Here is a 23,546-nt window from a genome sequence, read left to right on the forward strand (position 1 = left end):
CACCTTCTCCATCAGTAAAATCAAGGTTAAAAAAAAAAGAAAAACTAATACATGAAGGCATTTAGAATACATATGGTAAATGTCCAGTAGCTATTTTTTAAGTCTATCAGTGTTAGTTCCTCTTATCATCACACCAGTCACCACCAAATCGTGATCCCTAAGAATCTGGGTAAGATGTGGGCCCAGTATTGAATCACACATCTTTTAATATCTGCTCTCTTAATTATACAGAAACCTGGCCAAAGCTTTGAAATTACTGCTCTCACAGCCCAGCTAAATGTTTAACCTCCTCCCATCTTTTCACTGTTCCCAATTCACCTACCCAACAAGCAATGCTCAAACACCTTCTGTGTCCCTCTGGTGGCTCTGTGCTTGGAGCTCCAGTGGACGCAACAGAAGTCTGCTATTATTTCTGCTCTCCTGGAACTCACATTCGAAAAGAAGAACAAGCAACATCCATGACACTGAGGACCAGGCCAGGCAGGAGGCCCCACAGCTAGTCTAGAGGGTCTTAGGAAGGGAGAAGTCTCTGTAACTTGTTGTTTGTGTCCAGGAAGACCAGAGGTCCTCCTCGGCGACTCTCCTCTGTCCTTGCCACAGTGTACCCAGGCACAGAAGTGAGGCCATCATTCCTGCCTGGTTTGTCTCTCCCTGATAAGCCCCACTTGATCCTTCACAGGCTTCTTGGAAGCCTCATATACATTTTCCCTCATATACTTTTTTCCCTCCTAATCAAGGGTCTTCTTCATCTTTTCTATTGCCTTTGGCCCATCCCTGTTTTTTCCCTCATATACCACACCTACTTTCCTCCTAATCATTTACTCAGCAATCAAATACCTGGAATATCACAGATAAACAAGTATCTTGTAAGTTTACATTTCACACACATAGGCCAAAAGCTGAGGACAATGAATGTCTTTTCATCTCTGAAGCTCCCATAACACCTGGCATAGTACCTGTCTGTACCCCAAAAGTGTAGACATACATACATGAAGAGGTGGATCTTCATTACAAACCCTTCAGGCCCTAAAATAGAAATAGTCTTTCTTTCACGGACTATATTGTTCTAACAGTCTCTGATCCCCACTTCAGGGACCAGCCCAGGGCCAAAGCTAATGGGTAAGGATGGAAATACCAGCACTTTCAACATCTCCTACACTAACTTCTTCCTGGTGGGCTTCCCTGGATTGCGAGACTGGAGGCCCCTCCTGGTCCTGCCTCTTACCTTCCTCTACATGACCATCATCTCTGCCAATGCCCTGGTCATCCATACGGTGGTGTCCCAGCGGAGCCTGCACCAGCCCATGTACCTGCTCATCGCCCTGCTCCTGGCTGTCAACATCTGTGCTGCTACAGCAGTGGTGCCCAAAATGCTGGAGGGCTTTGTGCATTATGCTAACCCCATATCCCTGCGTGGCTGCCTGGCCCAGATGTTCTGTATCTACTTTACCCTCCTCCTGGACTACAATGTCCTGCTGGCCATGGCCCTAGGCCGCTACATGGCCATCTGCCACCCACTCCGCTATAGTGACCTGATGACCTCCCGCCTGCTGGGTGTGCTGGCCTTTTTGGCCCTGGCACGGAGCCTGGGAGTGGCAGTGCCCTTGGTGGTGCTAACTTCACAAGCTCAATTCTGCCGGACAGCAGTTATCTGACACTTTACCTGTGAGTATATCGCATTGCTAAGCATAGCTTGTGGAGACTTGACCTTCAACAACCGGTTGGGGCTGGCCATGCGGTTGGTCACTGTGACCTTTGATTTAGCCCTGCTGGGGACCTCCTACACCCACATCATCTATGCAGCCTTCCGGATATCTTCTGGGGGAGCCCGAGCCAAGGCCTTGCACACCTGTGGCTCCCACTTACTGGTCATCCTCACCATCTACCTCTCTGGTCTCTCCACTTCCATCGTTTTCCGAGTAGCCAAGACTGTGTCTCAGGATGTCCAGAACCTGCTCAGTGCCATCTACTTGCTGCTCCCAAGAGCCTTGAATCCTGTCATTTACGGGGTGAGGACCAGAGAGATCCGGCAACATGTAGAAAAGATGCTCTGTGGAAAGGAATTAGCCCAGGATATTAGGGAGAAGCCAAAGAGACTGCAGAATATGAGGGTGAAGGGGAAATTGCCCGGGTGAGAGAATTTCATCAACTTAGGAAACTGGAGCTGTGACCTCTGGGAATTAAGAGATAAGAGGGAGTACTGAGGGAATTTCCTGAGATTATGGGCCTAACAGCAGGTACACTGGTGGTAAACTATTGCTTTTTCAATTCTTATAATGCTTCGTTTTCACTCCAATAACAAAATTGCTTTTCACTATTCATCCTTGTTAGTTTAGTGCCTGTCCTCTTCTCCCTGACTCCTGAGAAAACCCCCAATTAATATCTGGATATATGGAGCTCCACTGGAAGTTATATGGAGCAAATCACATACACCATGACTTGCCCTCAACACCCAGTATGAAACAAATACAAGCCAGGCTCTTCCCTGGTGCCTAGTCTCTTCCAAATACAGCAGAAGACTTGACATGAAGCCCAAGCATACAGGTCAGCCTCGATGCCTCCAGTCTGATCCAAGGACACAGGTTGGGTTTTAGAGTCCAATTAGTCCCAAACACAGGTGAGGCTCTGCCTGATATCCCCAATCTGACACAGGCACACAGGTCAGGCCTACCCCTAGGTATCCAGTTTAGTCCAAACAGGTCAGGTCCTACCTGCGGGCCCCCAGTCTGACAGACACCCAAACCAGGTCCTCTCCTGGGACCCAGTCTCATCCAAAGATCAGACTAGGCCCTGATCTGTACTTCAGCTTGACTCAAACCCATAGATCAGGCCACTCTTCCCATGGTAGCCAGTATGATTTATCTAAAAGTCACCCCTACTTAAAAGACCTTCACAGCTGTCATCTATAGAATGGAGTGTCCTTCAAGGATGTCCTGGAAAGAGGCTGTGGTGTCTGCATACTGTGCAGAACCATCTGTGAACCACCCATGTTTTCTCTTCCTCTGTCACTTGATCATAGGGAATGCCACATGAGGCCATAGGTGCAGGCTAGGGGAGAGAGGTACAGGAGTGAGAACCATGGGCATTTGGGCCACTTCTTCAGTAGGTTATTTGTGCTTTCAGGGCCTGCATGCACCCAGTCTTGAATGTACCACTTCCACTTGATGATGGACTGCCAGTGTGCATGCCCAACTTGAGGCTTAGTGAGTCTGACAGCACCTGGTTCATGATGGGAAGCTCAGGTTGCATAGTAACTTGGTGACCCATGGTTAAGTAGTCTCTAATAAGGCCCAGTAGCAGCCCAAAGGTGTCTCTCAAAAGGTAGTTATCAACAGAGAATGGCAGGACTTTGCTCTAAAATCCTAAGGGCCTGCCAAAGGCTTCAAACAGCATCTTTATCTGCCACTGCCACTTGAGCAGCTTGCATGGCAGGCTGGACCTGTTGCGGAGCCTTCTCTTGTTCTGGGCCCCACTCAATACCAGCAGCTTTTTGGGTCATGTGGGAAATGGGCCAGAGCAGCACACCCAAATGAGGAATATGCTGCCATGTTGCCTCCAAAATTCAAAGAGGCCCACTAGGCCTTGTGTCTTTTGGTTGTAGGAGGAGCCAGATACAATTTACCCCTCACCATAGATGGAATATCTCAACATGCCTCATACCATTGGACCCTTAGAAATTTCACTGAGGTTGAAGGCCCCTCAGTCTTTGTCAGATTTATTTCCCACTCTGATACACAAAGGTCTTACCAATAAGCCTAGAGTAGTTGTTACTTCTTGCTCACTAGGTCCAATCCGCATCTCAAATGTAATGGAGCAGTGTGATACACTGTGGAAAGGAAAAGTGATCAAGATGAACTAAAGTACGGCACTGAGCTAGAGAGCTGATATAATCCTGAGGCAGAACATATACATGGTCACCCAGACCCTTGCCTCTTGTATTTGATTAGGAGTATCCAATGATGGTATTCTGCATGCCTCTGTGGCTGCCATCAGCTCATGGACTATCAGAACTCTCTCTAGTACTGAAAAGTCATGCTTTAATCTAGTCAGATTAGAGAATCAACTCAGAAAGCTCGTCTCTTTAAGACTCCATTCCTCTAGAACCATTTTCAGTACCAAAACCTAAATTAGTCAGGGTTCTCACTCTCCAGAGTAAGTCAGTAAGGTGTATGTGTGTGTGTGTATATACACAGATAGACAGACAGGCAGATATACATGCCCACATACACACATACATATTCAGCTGACCCTTGAACAATGCAGGGGACTGGTTCCAGGATACACTGTGGATACCAAAATCCATAGAGGCACTTCCTATAGTGAGCCCTCTGTATCTGCAGTTCCACATCCACAGATTCAACCAACCACAGATCGTATAGTACTGTAGTATTTATTTTAAAAATCCATGTGTAAGTGGACCCATGCAGTTCAAACTCAAGTTGTTCTAAGGTCAACCATGTATCTCCCTCTCTATCTACAGAGGTTGACAGACAGACAGACAGACAGGAAGAGAGAGAGAGAGAGACTTAAAGTAATGGGCTCACATAACTGTGGAACTGGCAAATCCAAAATTGGCAGAGTAGGGCCCCAGGCTGGAGGCCTAGAGAACAGCTGATATTATATATCAAGTCCAAAGGCAGGCTGGAGGCAGAAGTCATTTTTTCTCAGAGGACCCCAGCCTTTTTCCTCTTAAGGACTTCAACTGATTATATGAGGCTGGCACATTATGGAGGGTAATCTGACTTACTCAGAGTGTATGGTTTTAAATGCTAACTTCATCTAAAAATACCTTCACAGTTCTATGTAGAGTTTGACCAACTATCTGGATACCATGGTCTAGCCAGCTGACCAATAAAATTAACCATCACATTGCCTAGGCTCAGAGCAGCCCTAGCCAAGCATGGGAGTGTCCTAGCACAGAGCCAATCTGCAAAGATCAAGGAAAGCTGTCAAAACATTAACTGAACATGCTCTAAAGAACAGATTCATTACAAAAACAGTTTGGAAAAGTCTCGGAGTATTTCAACAAAAGAAAAACCACAGGCATTACAAAGAAACAGGAAAGCACAATCCATTCAAAGGAATAAGATAAACTGACAGTAACCATCCCTAAGCCCAGCCATCAGATTTTCTAGATAGACATTAAAACAACTATCTTAAATATGATTAAAGAGCTAAAGGAAAACAAGTAAAGGAAGTCAGGAAGATGATGTATTAACAATATCAGACTATCAACAAAGAGATAGAAATAATTAAAAGGAATCAAACAAATTCTAGAGCTAGAAAGAACAGTAACTGAAATCAAATTTCACTAAAGGGGCTCAAATGCAGAGATGAACAAGAAGAAGAAACAATCAATGAACTTGAAGATAAGATAATTGAAGTTATTGAGTCTAAGGAACAGAAATAGGATGAAGTGAAGGAAGCCTAAGAGACCTCTGGGATACTAATAAGTGGACCAACAGATGCATCATGAGAGCTCCAGAAGGAAAAGAGAGAGGGGAGTAAAAATGATTAAAGAAATAATGACTGAAAACTTCCCAAATTTAACAAAAGATGTGATTCTATCATTCCAAGCAGCTCAACAAACCCCAATTAGGATAAATTCAAAGGCCCACACCAAAACACATTATAATCACTGTCAAAAGCCATTAGGATGATTATCAAAAGTACAAAAAATTAACAAGTATTGGCAAAGATGTGGAATAACTACAACTTTCATGTACTGCTTGTTGAATGGTAAAATGGTGCAGCTGCTATAGAAAACAGTTTGCCAGTTCCTCAAAAAGTTAAACAGAGATTATCATATAGTCCAACAATTCCATTCCTAGGTATATACCCAAAAGAAGTGAAAGCAGGAATTCAGATACTGTGTGTATCAGTGTTCACAGCAGCATTATTCACAATAGCCAAAAGGTAGAAATAACCCAAATGTCCATTAATAGAAAAATGGAAAAACAAAATGTGATATATACATACAATGGGATATTATACAGCCCTAAACAGGAATGAAATTCTGATACATGATACATAAATGAATCTTGAAAACATTACGCTAAGTGAAATTAAGCCAGACAGAAAAGGACAGGTATTGTATGATTCCTTTTATATGAGGTATCCAGAATAAGCAAATTCACAGACAGAAAGTAGAATAGAGGTTATCAGGGACTGATGCGAGAAGGGAATGGGGAATTATTATTTTATATACAGTTTGTGTTTGGGATGATGAAAAAGTTCTGGAAATAGATAGCAGTGATGGTTGCACACTGCACATGTACTTAATGCCACTAAACTATATGCTTTAAAATGGGTAAAATGGTAACATTAGTCATGCATATTTTACCACAATTTAAAAAAAAGAAAAAGGCATAAATTAAAGTCAGAATTCTATACAGTGACCAAGTAATTTGTCTTAAAACTTATTCCCTAAACTCTCAAAACATTTTTTCAAATTTGACCTTTGCATGAAAGTAAGTGACAAAATTAGTCCACACAATCATTTAAAATTTTTATCTTTATTTCAGAATGACCTATAGGACCTTATTCAGATAAAGGTCCTGTCAGCATTTCTCGTGGGTTATGACTCAGTTTCGCTTCTATGGACAAACCAGTCAAAGCAGCAAAACTAAGTCTCCTTACCAAAACTGAGGTCACCAGCAAAGAGGTGCCAGATGGGTGATGAAACCCTCCTTAATCACTCCCTATTTGCAAGATGCCTTCTTTTGCATTCCTAAAACGTCTACTTTGATGCCCAATGTATCAATTTAAAAAAATCATTACTTTCATACTTACATAGAAACAGTACTTTAAATCAATTGATCCTTTTACTGCAATAAGGTCCAGCAAAGCCTTACCACTTCAAGCAAACATACTACACCTATCTATGCTCAAGAAGCAGTTTGGCTATTGAAGAGGTGCTGGTCTCTTCTAAGCCTTTCCTCAGGATCCACACATCAGACATTCATCTCTATTCTCCAAAGAGCACACCATGGCTGCTGTGTTCCTCTCTTTCTCTTCTTCTTTTGATATCTTTTCCTTATCTTTCAGCTTCTCTTTATTTAGAGTGAACTGAATTGGATTAGCTGCTGGTCTTGTCCTTAAATAATACATCCCAGTCTTTAAACCCTAAAAGGGAAATAAATACAACTAATTAGGAGAAACTGTGAAAACACTAGACATTTAAGGCCAATGTTTACATTTTCATAATTGCTTTCTAAACTTGGAATTATAACTCCTCTAGGCAGCCTTCTCAAAAATGCTTAAAAAGAGAAAGAGAGATGGTCAGAGTATACTCTGTCCTTTTCACCCCTAAAACAAGCTTATCTCTTTGAAAATGCCAAATATTTTTGTTCTCTAGTCATTTTTTTGTTTCTATGTGTATGACTTCCCAGTGTGCCTAAGATAACATTTCTGCCTTAGATTATAACTATTTAGAGAGCTAGACTGTATCTCTGTATAAGAACAGATTACGACTACTTCAAAGATAAGGATCATCATCTTCTATTCAGTATCCCCAGTCCTGGCACACAGTGTATGTTCAATGTTTTTTAAATAAAAAAATAATTCATAATTCTGTATAAACACCCAGCATCTTGCCAGGAAATAAGAATACAATCCAGAATCACAAGTCTTTACAGTTGGTAATGACTAGCTTTTATACTGTGATTAGCTTTTACACTATAGAAAGATAAGGTGGGGAAACAATAGGCATTTTTTTAATAGTGGGTTGACATGTGTCAAGTTTTATTTTAGGAATGGTAGCAGTACACAAGATGGCCTAGAGCAGAGATACCAGAAGCAAAGAGATCAGTTAAGAAGTTAATAATGGTGGTAGACATGTCTTGGCAATTATAAATAATGTTGCTATTAATAGGGGGTGGATGTATCTTTATGAATTAACTCTTATTTTGTGGCTGGCTTTATTCCTTTGATAACTATGTAAGTTTAAAAAGCTAAAGCTCTAAACATTCTTAGAAACAATGAATGGTATATATACATACATTTTTTAAATGTGCAGTACATTGTGTATATGTATTTATATGCAATATATTGTATATGTGCAGTCAGATTGTAAAAATTCTACCCAATAAAACTGAAAAATAAAAAAACTTTTTAAAGTAATAATGGTGGTAGAATATGAAGGAAGGTACTCAAGAAATAGTATAAAAGTAACAACCAACAAAACATGGTGAGTGACTGCATGGAGGGTAAAGGGAGGATCATAACTCCAAGCTTAGGAATAAAATAATCCTAAAAGAAACAAGAATATCCAAAATGAGAGCTTAATCTGGTATAAAAACCATGAGTTGCTTTTAACATATTGGATTTGAAGTGAAAGAACTTCTAGGTGGCAATATTGATAGTTAGCTAGAATATAAAACTCTAATCCAATACTAAAATATCCAAAGTTGGCAACAAGCCCTCCTTGACTTCTTCCACCAACCTGTTTCCAGCCGTAGAAGTGCATACTAGTGAGTTTGCCATAATTAGGCTCAGCAATATGTATGTTCAAAGACTGGCTTTGATCAATGAAAGCGCCTCTCTCAGCTGCCATCTTGAGTACGGTTTTCTGAGAGATTTCCCACACAGTCTTATAAAGTTGCTTCAGGTCATCAGGAATTTCTGGTATGCTCTGAAGAAGGGAAACCAAATGTTTATTGGACTCAGACTGAAGAAAACAGTATAATTAACAGAATGATGACCAAAGGGTCTGATCTTGGTTCTACTTCCATCCAGATCTTACCCTATCATTCATTTTAATACAACATGACCCTTACCAAGTTTCCCAAGACTGCTCACCTCTGGCTAAATCCAACAAAACCCCATCTAACCAACAAAATATCAATCTGATGGTAGTGATTAAGGTTTATCTTTAATTGGTAATGGCCAAAACATTCACTGTTCTACAGGCACTTAATACAGGAAAGAAAAGTCAGAACTCAGCAATAATAAATGACCCTTGAGTTTTGCAGAAAATACAAAAACTCAGGGCTATAACTCTGGGACATGACCCAAGGAAGCAATGAGACAAAATCCTTTAAATAAGCTGGGACCCCACAAACTCCAATTGGAGCCAATAGAAATAAGGCTGTCTTAGATCTAGGGTTAGCCTGTATCAAAACAAAGATTGGCTAATACTACAGTTTCTATCAGCAAACATAGAAATGTTACAGGCAGATCAATGTTTAGCCAGAGGTCTCTTTCTACAAATAAATAAATGCTTCTTGATTCTCAGTTCCAAATATTTTACTGTTAAACGCTATTTGTATTGGCAGGGGTGGGTATAATTCATGGTAGAGTGCATGCTTAGCAAGCATGAGGTCCTCGGTTCAATCTCTAGTACCTTCATTTTAAATAAATAAATAAATACATACATACATACATACACAAATAAACAAATACTATTTGTGGCTCTGTCTTTTGGACTATCAGTCTTCAATCTCCATTGCACTTTTTAATTAAGTTTGACTCTCTAATTTCAGGCTTTATATCAGTGGTCCTCAAACTTTGATGCACTCTGGAATTACCCAGGAAGTTTTTCAAAAATACTGACACTTGGCTCCCATTCTCAGACATTTGACTGTTATGGGGTGCAACCTAAACCTCAGGATTTTAAAAGCTGCTCAATTTATTCTAATGTACAGAGAAGTTGGGAACCACTATATTACTGCATAAATAAGAGGGTAAGACATACCTATCGGAAGATGTATTTAATCCCAGCCCAGTGCAAGGTTGAACAGAGCTACATAAGCCTTTATGACCACAATAAATAATCATTCTTTCTCTACATAGCCTGGGATAAGTGAGAAGGTACCAATATCCAACTTAGCTCCTAAAGAGCATTTCTTTTTTCATTCTGTACCTGAATAGAGCCATTGCATGCAATAATCTGATTTTTCATCTCTTCATTCCACAAGCCCCGCTCAGTGAGATCTTTCAGTAAGTGAGGATTTACAATCTGAAAGGAAAAACAGAAAAGATATGAAAGAATGAATAACCATGACAGGGTCTAAACAGCATCACAGACCTGGGGCTTAAAGTAAGTAAAATCATTGAAGAATTATTTAATATTAGATTGCTTGGTAAATTCTATTTTGTATAAAACTGAGAGATCCATCCCACCACATGAAAGCTATATTCCTCTAAAATCTTGATTATTTCTTATTCAAAACATAATGTATGGTATTTGCAAAAATGAAAAGAACTAATACTGCCTAGGCTGAGTAAATCTACGTAGAAGGATTCTTTCTCCTTTTTAAGTGAGGACACAATAAATACTTAAAAAGAAAAATGAGAAGTGTGTCCATCCCAAAACCTACAGAAATTTAATTCAGAATATCTGCAAATTCACAAATAAAAATCTTTTGCATTTTAAATGAGTGATTCTCAAGCTTAGCTGTATATAAGAATTACCTGGGAACCTTAAAAAAAACAAAACAGAACAGAACACTGGTCCTGCCCTTCAGAAATTCTAATTTGTAACCAAGGCTGAGAACCAATGACCTAAATGATACTTCTACACAGCTTGAATATCATCAACTTAAGCATCTGAGGTTATAGTATAATCATTATTATTATAGAATGGTTAAACATCATGTGAACTTTAATATCAACAAGTTGCTTACTTACTCAATCCTCAATCATTCATTCTTTTGGCAGATACTTTATATATTTATATGCTGAAATAACATAAACAATATTAGAGATGCCGATGACTCACTTTATCAAAACTGCCCCCATACTATGATAAATGGCATACTAAATATGAGTAGCATTTACTCTCAACATCTGGCTTTTGAAAGATTTTCCTGTAGATCTGGCTGTGATCTTCTCACCTGAAATTCTCCTGACAAGACTCTGCGGGTGTAGATGTTACTGGTGTAAGGTTCAATTGACTCATTATTTCCCAAAATCTGAGCAGTTGAAGCAGTAGGCATCGGGGCAATAAGTAAACTGTTTCTTATACCATACCTAAGGAAAAGGAGATTATTAGGTGCTGGTCCTAAAGCTACAATCTGCCAGGAAGGTAGCTACTTTAAGTCACTGTAGTAAATGCAGGGGCTTTGAGTAATATACATGCATTAGACTCACATGTTGACTTTTGAATTTAATCTGTATAGAGATGCAGCTCCACAGTATGGGTGGTATAGCTTGCCCCTCTCCTAAATGCCTCACTCCTAAACAGAATATGCCATGACTCCTGCCACTAAGGAATCACAGTACTTGATATATTACCTTGCCCAAGGAAAATGCTCAAATGGCTGTTGGTCCCTACCTGTATCAGGGTACACTCATTCAACCCACACTCTTTTCTAAGTGCCTATGTGATCACTGTGCTAGGCCCTTGAAGGAAACATAATGATGTGAAAGTGGACAGAACCAGACATCTATCACCAAAAAAGATTTGCTCTGCAAATACTTTCTATGACCTGTACCTTTAGGTATATTTTATTTGTGTTAAATATCTTACTTTACTTAGTTTTAAGTTTCTTAAGCACAAAGAGCTCATCTTTCCTACATCCCATACCTCTGGGATCATACAGTACTTAGCATAGAGCCTCGTACCCTAATGGAGTCTGTACAACTGGACTTCCAATCTCACTGTCACTTTCTAGTTGTGAGGCATCAAGCAAACCACCCACTGTATCCATGTCTTTACTTCCTCAGTAAAGTGGACAGTGGTTTCCTGTCCACAGGCAGGAAGACGTTTTGAAAAGTCATATATATATATGATACACCTAAATGATGGAATTGTCTATAATCATTAAAAACATTAGGCAGATCTCTAAAAGAGAAAGATCTCCAAAATAAATCACTAAATTAAAAGTCTCAGAATATGTTTGATCACATTCTCCAAATGCACTGAAACAGGTCTAGAAAAATATACACCATTCACAACAGTTATCTCTGAGAAAAGGAATAAGTTGGGTTTTTGTTTGTTTTGTGGGACAAGTTGTAAAAGAAGGGCTTTTACTTTCTATTTTTTTTCCGTACGGAAAAACTTTATTAACAATGAATGTATTAATTTTTAAATTTTAAAAGGCTGTATATAAAAAATATCTAAACTATAGTATTTTGAGGAAAAAAACAAATAAAAAATAGAGTACGGGCCCATTTGTGCAAAAACTGAATTTGCACATAAATACACACATGCATACACACTCAGAAGAAAAGTCTGAAGGATGACAGACAAAAAGATATAAACAGGTTTTTGGGGAGAGGTGGTATTGGGATAATTTTCATTTTACTCCCTTTCCACGTGTATGTTTTTCTAAATTTTCTAACATGTATTATTTGAGTAATAAAACAATATGAAGGCAGATAGATATTTTAAAGAGCATATTAAAGCTACTGCTTCCCTGTACAAATATTAAACACTTTGTATATGCATTAACCCAGAGATGACAAATGCATCATGATAGAAAATGAAAAGAATTTGTTTCATTGACTCAGAAAAACATTCTGCCCGCCCTCAAATCTCTTATGTTTATTAGTTGAAAAGGCCTACAAAGACTCAACTTTTACATTTTCCTTTCACACAATTTAACACATTAAACCCTCCAAAAGCTCTTCCAAAATTCCTAATGTATTTCAGTGAAAGCCATTTATGTGCCCAATATGGTTAAGCAATAAATAAAAGTGAAAAACGTTTAAAAAGCAAGCACACTTGGAAATATGAAGGTTTAATGAGAAAAAGAACCACCTAATCTTGGCAGTTAAGCCCCCTAAAACAAGATAAACTAATAATAATAATACCTACCAAGTATTAAAATGCTTTCATTGTACCAAGCAATTTGCAGGTTACTATACATGTAATGTCCTAGGAGGCATTTTTACAAAAATAGTTTTATATATAGGTCATTTTAGTCCCATTTAAGAGAAAAAATGAATTTCAGAAGCGAAAATAACATACCTAAGTTTGAAAGAGCCATGATGAAAACCTGAACCCTCCTTACTTCAAAGCTACTTTACGTCTCTACTTACTTTGCAATCTTCTCCTTGAGAAGTTTCCAGTCCCACAGGTCTGTAGGAGTAACACTCCACATATCATATTGAAGGATCTAAAGAATAAACAACACAAATTTATGACAATTTAAAACTATGACAAAGACTAAGCAAATGACTAACTGCCATGCCCCCACATCCTAACAAATGCTGTCTTCCGTAGAGCTGTGTAAGGGATACAAGGACCAGAGATTTTCCTGAACAAATTTCTGTGTAATCATACTGATTAGAAGCAGGTTAAGACTAATTAATTAAGGCTTACCTCTTCCCCATGTCCCTGCTAAGCCCTCTCAGAGGACCCATAACATTTCTACAAACCAGGAAATCCTAACACTCATGGAAAAGTGTTGCTGAGATGCACTTTCTTTTCGCAGAGTAAAAGCATAACTCTACTCTCACCTTTCTTAATTGCCTTGATCTGTCCCTTGATCTATAGCTACTTGGCTAATAAACATCTGTTTTCAAACAATGGTACATTAGAGTTCTTAACTATCAGCAGGAACTGTCAGAACTAAAAATAACATCTTATTTTACATGGAGAATCATACTACTGATGATAAAGGCAGAGTGGAAGACAGAATTCTAGGACAGCTCCCAAATTCTCACCCCCTCGTGTATAGGCCATTACACTCTCCTCCTCTTCAATGTGTACGGGACCTGGAAATATGACAATGCTACTCACATAATTATGACAAAGGTGAAGGGTTTCTGCAGATGTAATTAAGGTTGCAAATCAGTTAATTTTTTACTTAAAAGGAAGATGATAATGGGTGGCCCCGACTTATCAAATGAAAACCCCCAAAAGTGTGACTGGCCTGGGCTCTTCTTGAAATGAGAAACACTCCCTCTTACTGGCTTTGAAGAAGCAAGATGCCATGAGTTCTAGAGCTGCAAGGAATGAATTCTGCCAAAAATCACGTGAGCCTGGAGTAGGACCCTACTCCTCGGATGAGACCACAGTCTCTACCAACATCTTGACTGTAGCCTTGAGAGACAGAGTTAAGACACAGCTAAACCAAGCCTGGACTCCTGAACCATGGAAACAGATAATGAATGTATGTTCTTTTAATCCACTGTTTAGTAACAGAAAACCAACACAGTTAGCATTTTTCTTACATCATTTTAGCAATGATTAGTTTTATATAAAAGAGATTAAAATAGAGTACCCTTTTCACTCCAGAGACAAATGTACCATATGAGTTTCCTATGGCTGGGGTAACAAATTACCACAAACTTAGTGGTTTAAAATAACAAAAATTTATTCTCTCACAGTTCTGGAGGCCAGAAGGCCAAAATCAATATGTTGGGAGGGCCTCACTCCCTCCATTGGCTCTACAGGAGATTCTGTTCTTTGCCTTGTCCAGCTTCTAGTGGCTGTGAGCATTCCTGGGTTGTGGCTGCATCACTCCCATCTCTGCCTCCATGGTTGTGTTGCCTCCTCTCCTCTGTGTGTCTTGTAAGGACAAGAGTCACTGATTTTAGGGCCCACCTGGATAATCCAGGATAATCTCCTCATCTCAAAATCCTTAATTACATCTGCAAAGACTCTTTTTAAACCAAATAAGGTAACATTCACAGGTTCCAGGCATTAGGAATGTGAACATACATTTTTGAAGGCTACCATTCAACCTACTATAGGAACTTACAGGCAAAAAGAAATTTCATCCATATACTTACTCCTTTGCTGACTGGAGAGCCCTCATACGTTTCATATGGGCCATACTCCTTGGCCAGGTCACAGCTGGCTTCCAAGGCTCCATAATAAATGGTTTCAAAGATTTGCTTATTCAATAACTGGGCCTCCGGACTCTCAAAAGGGTATCTCATCAGAATAAAAGCATCTGCCAGACCTTGTACCCCAATTCCAATGGGACGATGGCGTTTATTTGATACGCTTGCCTTTGTGTCAACAGGTTTCGAGAAGAAAGAGATAATATTAATGAACAGTAAAATCAACATTCTGTACCAAATGACACACTCCCTCTCTTTATCTCAGTTTTCTCACACCACTCCAATGATAACCATTTAAATAATGACTGGAAGACCTTGATAAACTCCCTCCAGATTGAATTTCAATAATTACTAATGAGCAAAGAAATCTATTCATACCTCTGGGACAGGGTAGTAGTTAATATCAATGATTTTATTCAAGTTTCGGACAATGACTTTGGTGACTTCAGCCAACTTCATAAAGTCATATGTGTGTTCTGATGTGACATACATATTCAGGGCCAGAGAAGCCAAGTTACAAACTGCAACCTGGAATGCAAGAAGCACATAATTTTTATTTCTTCCCTTGTGTCAATGACACTACCCTATAAGCCTCTAACACTCTCTAATATTAAAATTAAAAATTTTTATCTTTGATTTCTACCTCTTTATCGTCCACCAGTTCATTTCTAAATTCCAATACGTATTCACACATGTGAACTGTAACATGCAGCAGCGAAACAGGTAAGATGCAGAGAGAACCCTGTGTTCTTAGTACATGGTTCTATTGCCAGACAGACATCACATTGTGCTATAATTTTTATGTATATCTATCTCAGTCAGTAGATGTGCACTGTCCAACACAGCAGCCACCAGCCACACGTAACTATTTAATTAAAATTAAATGAAATTCAAAATTCAGTTTCTCAATTGCACTAGTGCTCAACAGCCACTCAATATGGAACATTTCCATCACTGCAGAAAGCTCTTCCAAATTACACATGCCTACCTCACCCTCACTGAGACTCTGACAAGCCCTTAACAAAAGATCCAAGTTTGTGAATTTTGTAAAAGCTCTTCAGCTGAGTCTCTTACTATACTACATTAGGTGGCGAGCTTTCTCAGGTAGGGATCATATCTGATTTATCCTTGTACTTTTAGTACTAGCACCATAACTGGCATATAGTAAATGCTTAATAATGTTGAATGAATACACCTTCTTTGCCATTTTGATTATGACTATCCCAATCCAAACTCTCAGCTCCTCTCACCTAGACTCCCGCACACATTTCATACCTACTGAACTCTACACATGTTGCCTAAGTACCCATTTTTAAAACATGGTTCTAATTACATAAGTCTGAAAAATGCTAGGGGAACTAATAGGGCAGGAGAAGAAAAGAGTCTTGGGGCTAAGTATGGAGGGAGTGACACTTTTAAATAGAGTTGTCAAGGAAGACATCACTGAGATCATGACATATTAACAAAGAACTGAAGAGGTTGAAAACAAGCCATGTGGCTATTCTGGGGGGAAGAGCATTTTAACACTCAAAAATCCTGAGGCAGGAGCATGCTTGATATGTTTGCGAAACAGCAAGGAAATTAGTAGGGCTAGAGCACAATGAGCAAGGGGGAAAGTAAGAGCAGATAAGGTGGGGATACCCAGTTATGTAGGACCCTACAGAGAACTGTAAGGTTGAAAATGAAACACTGATATATGCTACAGTGTGGCTGGCTACAAATATTACAAATATTACAAGATTCCATTTCTTCTATGGAATGCCCACAATAGGCAAATCCAGAGACAGAAAAGAGATTAGTGGTTGCCAGGGTCTGGGTGAAGAGGGGAACAGGAAGTGACTGCTAATGGGTACAAGGTTTCATTCTGAGGTGATGAGAATGTTCTAGAATTAGACGTTGGTGATAGTTGCACAACCTTGCAACTAAAAAACACTGAGTTGTATACTTTTAGAAGGGTGAAATTTATGGTATGTGAATCATAACTCAATTTTGTTAAAAAAAGAACAAACAAAATGTAGACAGATTGGAAAGTCAAAGAGGAATGTGAAGAAATTATATGATCTGATTTTTGTTTTAAAAAGGGTCATTTCAGTCTCTATAATATAATCTATCTTATATAATAGTCACTTGAGTATATGCCAATTTCCTCCAACTAAATTATAAGTTTCCAAAAGACAGGGGCTGGACCATATCCATTTCTATCCCAGAGAACTTATGGTATAGTTCTTACACATAGCTGGTGCTCAGACCTCTTTCCACACTAAGCCATTCAATAACCAGAAGCAAGAGTTATCCTTCCCATCCTAGCATCTTGATACTATTTCCTTTCAGAAATCTACAAGGGCTTTCCTATCTCTAGACATGCCAGCTTTCACATACTATCTCCCTTCCCCCAGCCACAGCCAACTTTCCATACACTAAACCTTAACATACTTGCTCCATCAAAAAAAAAAACAAACAAAAAAAAAAACAAAGCTTGACATTCACTGCACAAAACCTATTCCTATCTCTGATCTGTCATACAGGCTGTTCTTTCCAAATGGAAAATTTTTCCATAAACTTCTTTTTAAAATAAGCAAGTCTACTGGGGGGAGGGTATAGCTCAAGTGGTAGAGCACATGCTTAGCATGCATGAGGTCCTGGGCTCAATCCCAGGTACCTCTTCTAAAAATAAATAAATATACCTAATTACCTCCCCCCACAAAAAAAATTAAGTAAGCAAATCTATGTTCCATTTCTAACCTTGCCTCTTCAGTGAATTGCCTTTAAGATCTGAGGTAAGAATTCTGTTTCACCACTTACTGAAAGGACTTTCTACACGCTTACATATTTTAAACTGAATGAGCATCCTAACAAGTTATTGTGTTTGTCTTAAACCACTGTAACTATATACTGCTATTTTTTCTAAAGTAAAAATTATTACAACAATGTGTACATAACAAAAAGCTGGGTCTTTTCTACGTGGCTCAGACTAAAAGACATTTAAGGGCACACATCACAGCTCTTTCTTCCTTTATAATCTCTATTTTAGTGCCCTTCTGCTTACAGCAAGCTAACTCCCTTCACCCAACTCAACTGAAATCATGTGAAGGATTCATAACAATTCACTAACTCTAAAGAGTCTTCTCTCAGTACTCGAAGCAGCTTTTCTACCTACCTCATCTTTGCTAGTATACTCTACTATTTCTGTGCACAGGTTGCTGCATTTGATCGTTCCCAGGTTCTGCTGGTTGCTCTTCCGATTACAGGAATCTTTGTAGAGCATGTACGGGGTACCTGTCTCGGTCTGAGACTCAATGATGGCATACCAAAGCTGCTGAGCTTTTACAACTCTGCGGACACGACCGTGTTTCTCATAACTGAAAGGCAAAGCTAATATTAATTTAAAATTCCCTAAGAAAATCTTTACGACAGACAACATGAAGAGAAACACTAAAATATAAAATTAGGAAAACTCTTAAACTCTAAGTTTTGCTAAGTGAAAAAATTTAGGATATTCATTTTAGTCTGGTGAAAGCTAATCCCACTAAATCAACAATACCTTCCATAATAAAAAGGAACAAAATTTAAAGTAGCAAACCATGCTATTGTCCTAACAGTCTTTTGCGGTTATTTATTGACTATTGACAGCTGTGTCCTAGTTGCTCTTGATTCCTGTATACAATATAAAGCATAGCATTTTATCAAATGTACTCTATGACAAAGCAAATCAATAACCCTGCCAAATAACTCTCTGCATTAACTTTTAAAAGGATCCTTTTAAAAAACACAAACACCTATTTACATCCCAAAGTTTTAAGAAAGACAGAAACCAAAGTTTTAGTGAAGATTCAGGAAGAAACATGACCAAAATAAAATTATTAGTCATATCCTCTTCTAGATGCTTCTGTAGATTCCTAGAAACTGGCTAATGACTGACGTAGTTTTAAAATGTGGATCCTGTAAACAGGAAAAAACATATGGTTAAAACATTATTACTGTCATATTTTTCCCATACCTTTCATACAGCTTCTCAAATTCTTCTCCCCAGACCTCATCCAGGCCAGGACACTCATTTGGACACATCAAAGACCAGTCCTACAAGGGGAAGGACAGTACCAACCATAAGAAACTTGAAATAACCAACCAAACAGCCTATTAAGAACACTGCTAGGGATAGGGTGGCTTCCATAGATTATCTTAAAATTTTGCTTTAGAAATAATCGTCTTAGGTTCAGGCCCAAACAGCTAGTTCTGCTTGTTTGTTCATAACCTTTTAAGCATCTAGGTCAGATAGCATCTACTTTAGAGAATAAAAATCCAAGAGGCAAGAATGGCATCTCTTCACTTGCTCAGAGACTGCCTTTCTATTGTGTAACACATAGGGGGATCTTCCTAAGCATGATTTAAGATGACTGAAGAGAAAGCTTATATGAATTAGGTTGTTATTACTAACGAGTACCTATCTCTCACCTGATTAGTCTCCACTCGTTTCATGAAGAGATCTGGAATCCAAAGGGCAAAGAAAAGGTCCCTGGCACGCTGCTCCTCCTTTCCTGTGTTCTTCTTTAAATCAAGAAACTCAAAGATGTCTAAATGCCAAGGCTCCAGGTAAATAGCAAATGCACCAGGTCGCTAGTGGTAAATAAACCATCATTCTTTTCAGAATCAGAATGAAACAAAGAAACTTTGCATTTTCCAAAGCACTTCAGTAATATCTCCTAGGATCTTCACTACAATTAATGAGTTCAATGAGATAATACAAATAAAAGTACTATAAAAATATTAAGTAGTAGTATTTTTCTTATAATTCTAAGAGTGAAAAAGAACTTTAACACAAAGAAAGTGTGGAACAAGAAAGACTAAATAACTTATTCAAAGTGACACAGTGAACCAGAGGTGGAGCTTCCCCTTCAGTCGTCCAGCTCACTCTTCACTATGTGACACGTACGTAAAGCCCAAAGAAAATCGCTTTAGCTTTGACAACAGTAAGTCGTACTCTTATTAAAGATCAAAAGGGTGGTATATCTTATCAAGGGTCCCATAGATTTTTTTTTTAAGTACATTAGAGAGAAATTCACAAACCAAGAGGTGATTAGTGTGCCTACATATCCGAAAGAGTCAGGCTCAAGTTGCAAACTATGCTGCTGATAACATTGGATAAATGACCCAATACTCTCTACTTTTCCCTCTATAGGCAGTTTTGCTTTCTGTTTTTTTGTTTTTGTTTTTGATTTTTTTAAAAAGTAGAAAACATATTGCAACCCCTTTTCAACGTTAGGTATCAATATGAGTCACAGCTTTAAAAATTCTTTGCAAATAAACTGTCATGTAAGAAAGTTGACTGCCTGGAGCCAGGGATAAAATATGTATGGGTGGGAGTAATGGGGGTGATTAATACAAAGGGCATGAGAAAATATTCTTGGGCAATGGAAATGTTTTACATCATGATTGGTGTGATTATACAAGTATGTACATCTGTCAAAATTATCCAACTGTATATTTCAAGCATGCGCACTTTAAAGTAAAAATCATACTCATTAAATTGACCATAAAAGTGAAAAAAAAAAAAAGCAAAGTTGCTAAAAACTTAGTCAATAAGCCATCTTATTATAAGCATACATGACTAAAGATTTTTAGTTCTGATTTCCAGTACTTTCTTTTTTTGTATGTTTGCTTTTGTGGGGGGAGGTAGTTAGGTTTTTTTTTTAATGTATTTTTAATGGAAGTACTGGGGATTGAATCCAGGACCTCATGCATGCTATTCATGCCCTCTACCACAGAGCTATACCCTCCCCGCTCCAGGACTTTCATCAACAGAGCATACCTTGTTTCCACCTTGATCCACATATCGAGCTGTGTTGTTATATACTCTCAGCATCGGAACAAGGCCATTGGAATTACCATTAGTCTGAAAGAGAAACCAAGGATAAAGGCATCTGGAGAAGAAAGAGGGGGGCTCCACAAGAAGATCAAAATGGCTCAACAGTGGACAAATTATCCTCTCTTAGTCTACAAAGTTTTATCTGCTCCCTATCTTTACTTCTGCTTTGAAAATGTAATGCCCACAATAAAATAAAATTTTGTTGAATAAATTACAGTGATGTACAAAGTTATTTCATGGCATCTCTAATTTACAATGAGAAATAACAATTATAAGTCAAAAGAATTCAAAATCAGGATAGCTAAATTTAAACCCCACACCTTCGAAAGTAGAGTAAAAGCACTACTACAGTATCTTTTTCCCAAAATAATTCAAGGCAACTTATAGTAAGAATTATATGCAATGGATAAATCAAGACAATAAAGGTAAACGAAGATTCTCAGCAATAAGTGGATTCTAGAATGAAGATAAGAAAGTATAGAAACTCCTAAGATTAGAGGATACCTCATCAAGGAAATATTAAGCTATCTTGATTGTGGTGGTGGTTTCATAGGTGTATACATCCATCAAAATTCATCAAACTATACATCTAAAATATGCGTGTGCAGTTTACAGTACAGGAATTATACCACAATAAAGATGTTTAAAAGAAAAAAAAAGAAACCTCATCAAATTTTAAAAATAATCCTTCTAACCTCAAGGCAAGCCTTTAAACAGCCTAGAAAGGTAAGTGAGCAATGGCTCACCATACTACTGGGTAATAAACACTACATAAGGAAATGGTTTTCTCCTGGACTCTTCTAACTTTATTTTACAGGGTTAGATAATTTCTTCACCTTTACAGAGGAGAAAACAAACTCAAGAGATGTAAAATAACTTGCACTAGGTACACTACTAGTAGTTAGTATCATATATACTATTTAAATTCAGGTCTTACCCAAAATCATCTTTTCTTTTTTTTTAATTGAAGTATGGTTTATTTACAATATTATGTTAGTTTCAGGTGTACAGCATAGTGATTCAGTATTTTTGAAGATTATATTCCATTATTGGTTATTAAAAGATAATGGGTATAAATCCCTGTTGCTTATCTATTTTATATATAGTGGTTCGTTAACCTCATACTCCTGATTTGTCTCTCCCTGCTTCCCCCTCCCCTTTGGTCATCACAAGTTTGTTTCCTATATCTGTGAGTCTATCTCTGTTTTGCATATACATCCATTTGTATTAATTTTTAGATTCTACCCAAAACCATTATCTTGACTTCTGGTGAATAGTGAACTAGAAGAGCTGGAATTTACCTCATAAAGTGCTGATGTTTAAAGCTTGAGTCCTGACTCTATGACATATTAAGCGACTAATCTCTGGAAGTAATTTAACTTTCCAAGCTTCAGCTTCCTCACTTGTAAAATGAAGACAACAGTGGCTATACTCAGGAAGTTACTGTAAGGAGGAAAGTTAACTGCATCTTTAATGATATCTATCTCATAAGGTTGTAGTAAGGGTTAAATGTGTAATTCATGTAAAACTTAAAACAGATTTAGCACATAGTATGCAATGAATAAATAATAGTTGCTATTATTGCTAAAATAAATCAGAATTCCAAAATCTGAGCAAAAACAGGATCCTAAAGATCATCTAATCTAAACCTCTAATGAGACAGATGAAAATGAGGTCAGAAGTAGTGAAATTACTCACTCCAAGTCACACAGCCAGCTAGTAATTAACAGAGATCCAGGTCTCCCAAGTCCCAGTATATGCCCTCTCAACCATAAGCCCAGTTGCTTATGGACTTGAATCCCTCTAGCCTACACATTTTTAGTCATACAACAAAGCTTACCCCAGCTATGTAGCTGCCAGTAGCTCGAATACAACTCACAGCAACACCAATTCCCCCAGCCGACTTGGAAATCAATGCACATTGCTTTAGAGTGTCATAAATGCCTTCAATGCTATCATCTTTCATACTCAGAAGGAAACAGCTATGGGGGAAAAAAAGTCACAACTCAGCAAGGAAATGAAGCAACACAGAGTCAAAAAATGACTATAATCCAAAGACAGTAAGTTAGGCAAATAAAAGATTTGAAGCTTAAATTCCCAGGTGTTTTCAGAAAGGAAAAAAAGACAAAACTTTGACTGGATATAATGCAATAAGACAAATCAACATGTATTGTTTTAAAATCACCTTGCTATCTACCCTAGATGCTAGGTCTAGAAAGAAGTCTTAGAGATAGTCTAAAATATTAGCTTACATGTTCATCAGACTGCAAATGTGTTGTTATTACATTTTCTCATGTGAATTCCTAAGCATACTTAACATCTTTTCAACTTAGTAGTAAGCCAAGAAAAATTAAACATTTATGGAAAAAACCACCCATCCAATAGTGAACAAAATTTGGTATGTCCACCAAAACTTAGCTCCCTTACAGTCTTTTGAAGACAATTCCTCTACCTGTGCTTTGGATCTTACTCTCCTACCTCAGGAGCCTTACTCTACCCTAGATCCCTTCACTACCTTGAATATACAACCAATCAAATGGATTCAATCTGTTGACTTTTTCTATTAAATAGTCAGACATTCAGAAAGGTATAGAGAATAATATAACATATACTTTTACTTACCACCTACCTCAAGAAATTAGACACTACAAATATAGCCTAATTACAACTGTACACATTTCCATGCATTTCTATGTTCTTGTAGCATTTACATATGTTCTACATTTTTTAAATTTCTATTTTCACATTTATTTATCCTTCTGCAACTTGCTTTTATTTAACTCAATATTGTGTTAGAGATTCATTCCTACTGATATATATATAGGACTAGTTTATTTTCACTGCTGTAAGGTATTCCATTGTATAAATATACCAATACATCTGTCCACCTGCCTGTTGACGGACACTTGGATTATTTCCAATTTGTTTGCTATTCTAAACAATGCTG

At 38.1% G+C, this 23,546-nt stretch overlaps 1 protein-coding gene and 1 pseudogene across 1 annotated transcript in view; one reads left to right on the top strand and one right to left on the bottom strand.

Annotated features, from left to right (window-relative positions):
* The first annotated feature begins 593 nt into the window (after positions 1-593).
* On the top strand, positions 594-2,135 carry LOC105083339 (olfactory receptor 52E8-like; annotated as a pseudogene).
* Positions 2,136-6,499: 4,364 nt separating this feature from the next.
* Positions 6,500-23,546, bottom strand: part of RRM1 (ribonucleotide reductase catalytic subunit M1) — a 34,395-nt gene continuing 17,348 nt past the window's right edge. Inside the window, exons 8-19 of the mRNA XM_010973039.3 lie at positions 22,440-22,581; positions 20,543-20,626; positions 19,189-19,350; positions 18,734-18,813; positions 17,894-18,095; positions 15,115-15,264; positions 14,683-14,904; positions 12,985-13,061; positions 10,836-10,971; positions 9,863-9,958; positions 8,444-8,632; positions 6,500-7,125 (exon numbers count right to left, since the gene is read on the bottom strand). Coding sequence (XP_010971341.2) covers positions 6,940-7,125; positions 8,444-8,632; positions 9,863-9,958; positions 10,836-10,971; positions 12,985-13,061; positions 14,683-14,904; positions 15,115-15,264; positions 17,894-18,095; positions 18,734-18,813; positions 19,189-19,350; positions 20,543-20,626; positions 22,440-22,581 — 1,726 coding nt within the window. The 3' untranslated portion in view covers positions 6,500-6,939. The remainder of the gene's footprint in view (positions 7,126-8,443; positions 8,633-9,862; positions 9,959-10,835; positions 10,972-12,984; positions 13,062-14,682; positions 14,905-15,114; positions 15,265-17,893; positions 18,096-18,733; positions 18,814-19,188; positions 19,351-20,542; positions 20,627-22,439; positions 22,582-23,546) is intronic.

The sequence above is a fragment of the Camelus bactrianus genome, chromosome 10 (genome assembly GCF_048773025.1).
Source record: "Camelus bactrianus isolate YW-2024 breed Bactrian camel chromosome 10, ASM4877302v1, whole genome shotgun sequence".
In the NCBI taxonomy this organism is placed as follows: Eukaryota; Metazoa; Chordata; class Mammalia; order Artiodactyla; family Camelidae; genus Camelus; species Camelus bactrianus.